At 37.2% G+C, this 1,730-nt stretch overlaps 1 protein-coding gene across 1 annotated transcript in view; it reads left to right on the plus strand.

The window, feature by feature from the left end:
- Nucleotides 1–1,730, plus strand: part of Ccdc68 (coiled-coil domain containing 68) — a 56,024-nt gene that overhangs the window by 16,390 nt on the left and 37,904 nt on the right. Inside the window, exon 3 of the mRNA XM_008835671.2 lies at nt 32–118. Coding sequence (XP_008833893.2) covers nt 32–118 — 87 coding nt within the window. The remainder of the gene's footprint in view (nt 1–31; nt 119–1,730) is intronic.

Consider the following 1,730-nt stretch of genomic DNA (forward strand, 5'->3'; position numbering starts at 1 on the left):
TCCTTATAAAAAATATTTTTTTCCCTTCTAGATTCGAACTACTCTGGAAAAGATCCGAAATCAAATGTTTAAAGATGACATAGGACATAGCAATGCAAATTACAAGTTAGAGGCAGAGGTAATAAATGTATGCAAATTTATTACTTCTATTCTTTCAGAACATTAACATAAATCTATACAGATTTTTATTTAACTAATTTCTGTGGAAGCCATTATTCTTTGAAGCAGAGTGAAAGAATGCTTCATGCATATCTAATATCTAGAGATGTTAATGGTCATATATGTGCAGTGTTTGATCATGGATATCATTAATGAGATCATGTCAGAATGGTCAGATCTTGCTAAAATATTTTATTTTTATTAATTCTTTGAGAATTTCACACAATATATTTTGACCATATTCAAACCTCTTCCCCTTAGCTCCTCCCACACCCTTGTCTCCCTTACTACACCCCACTTTGTGCCCTTTTTTAATATAACCCATTGGCTTTAATTTGTTCTGGTGCATACACTTCTGGGTGGGGGTCATCCACTGGAGCACAGTCAACTTACCAGGAACTATACCCTTAAAACACTGACTCTCCTTCCCCTCAGGCTATCAGCTCCTCAGTTAGGGGTGGGAACTCATGAACCCCTTCCCAGTCCATGCTAGAATGTTGACTGGTCTGATCTTGTGCAGGTCTTGTACAGGCAACCACAGCTCCTATGAGGGTGTGATATAGATGTCCCATTTGTGGCTGGATGCTCAACAGTTATTTATTCTTGCACTTTGACTGATTGTGAGTTTCTACATTAACCATCATCCACTGCAAAAAACAATCTTCTCTGATGAGATCCCAGAACTGCATTAATCTAATCTATAGGAATTTAGAAGGCAGTTTGATACTATGTCTACTCCTGGAGTCCATAAGCACCCCAACCATGGATTCTTGGCCACATTTTCAGTGTCAGATGTGTTTCCTTCTGTGGTGCAGTCCTTCAACTCAATCACAAAGTAGTTGGTTACTCCATAACATCGACACCACTATTTCACTCATGAACATATCTTGCCATGTCAGTCATTACTGCAGTACACAGGTATATTAGTTACTTTTCTGTTGCTGTGATAGAAGCACCATGCCCAAGGGAACTTTTTTTCAGTGTTCAAAATTCCAAAGTCTACTATGAGACTCAGGAAATCTCTTTATTGTAATTCTTTATAAAATCAAGAGACAAATTATAGACTTTCAATATACAACGGCACTAAAAATACACTCCAATTCAAAAAGGGAGGAATGCGGGCATAGTGGGAAAAAAAACTAAGGAAGACCAAAATATTAAGGGAAACAGAAAAATAGCACCATATTGGATGACTAGGACTTTAGCTTTTTTTAAAACAAATAAGTTATTGAGAATTTCATACATCCACATAAGGTGTTTTGATCAATTCCATGCCTACTCCCTCCCCTCCAGCTCCTCCCAAATCTCCCCGTCACTTTTTTTCTTATAACTTCATGTACTCTTTCTTCTTCTTTGACTTATTTATTTATTTTTATGGGGCTTTTGGCTACTCTAACATTCCCCCCTCTGAAGAGGTAACCCTAAAATCTTTTAAGGATTAGATACAAGCTCCCAAATACTTTTGACACTTTTTAAAAATTTATTTATTTATTTATTTTTATACCCACTTCCCAGGTAGCACCCTCCCATAGCCTCCCTCCCCTGACTAGAGTCCTTATACCCTGATATCC

The sequence above is a fragment of the Nannospalax galili genome, unplaced genomic scaffold, assembly GCF_000622305.1.
Source record: "Nannospalax galili isolate Female #2095 unplaced genomic scaffold, S.galili_v1.0 scaffold1097, whole genome shotgun sequence".
In the NCBI taxonomy this organism is placed as follows: domain Eukaryota; kingdom Metazoa; phylum Chordata; class Mammalia; order Rodentia; family Spalacidae; genus Nannospalax; species Nannospalax galili.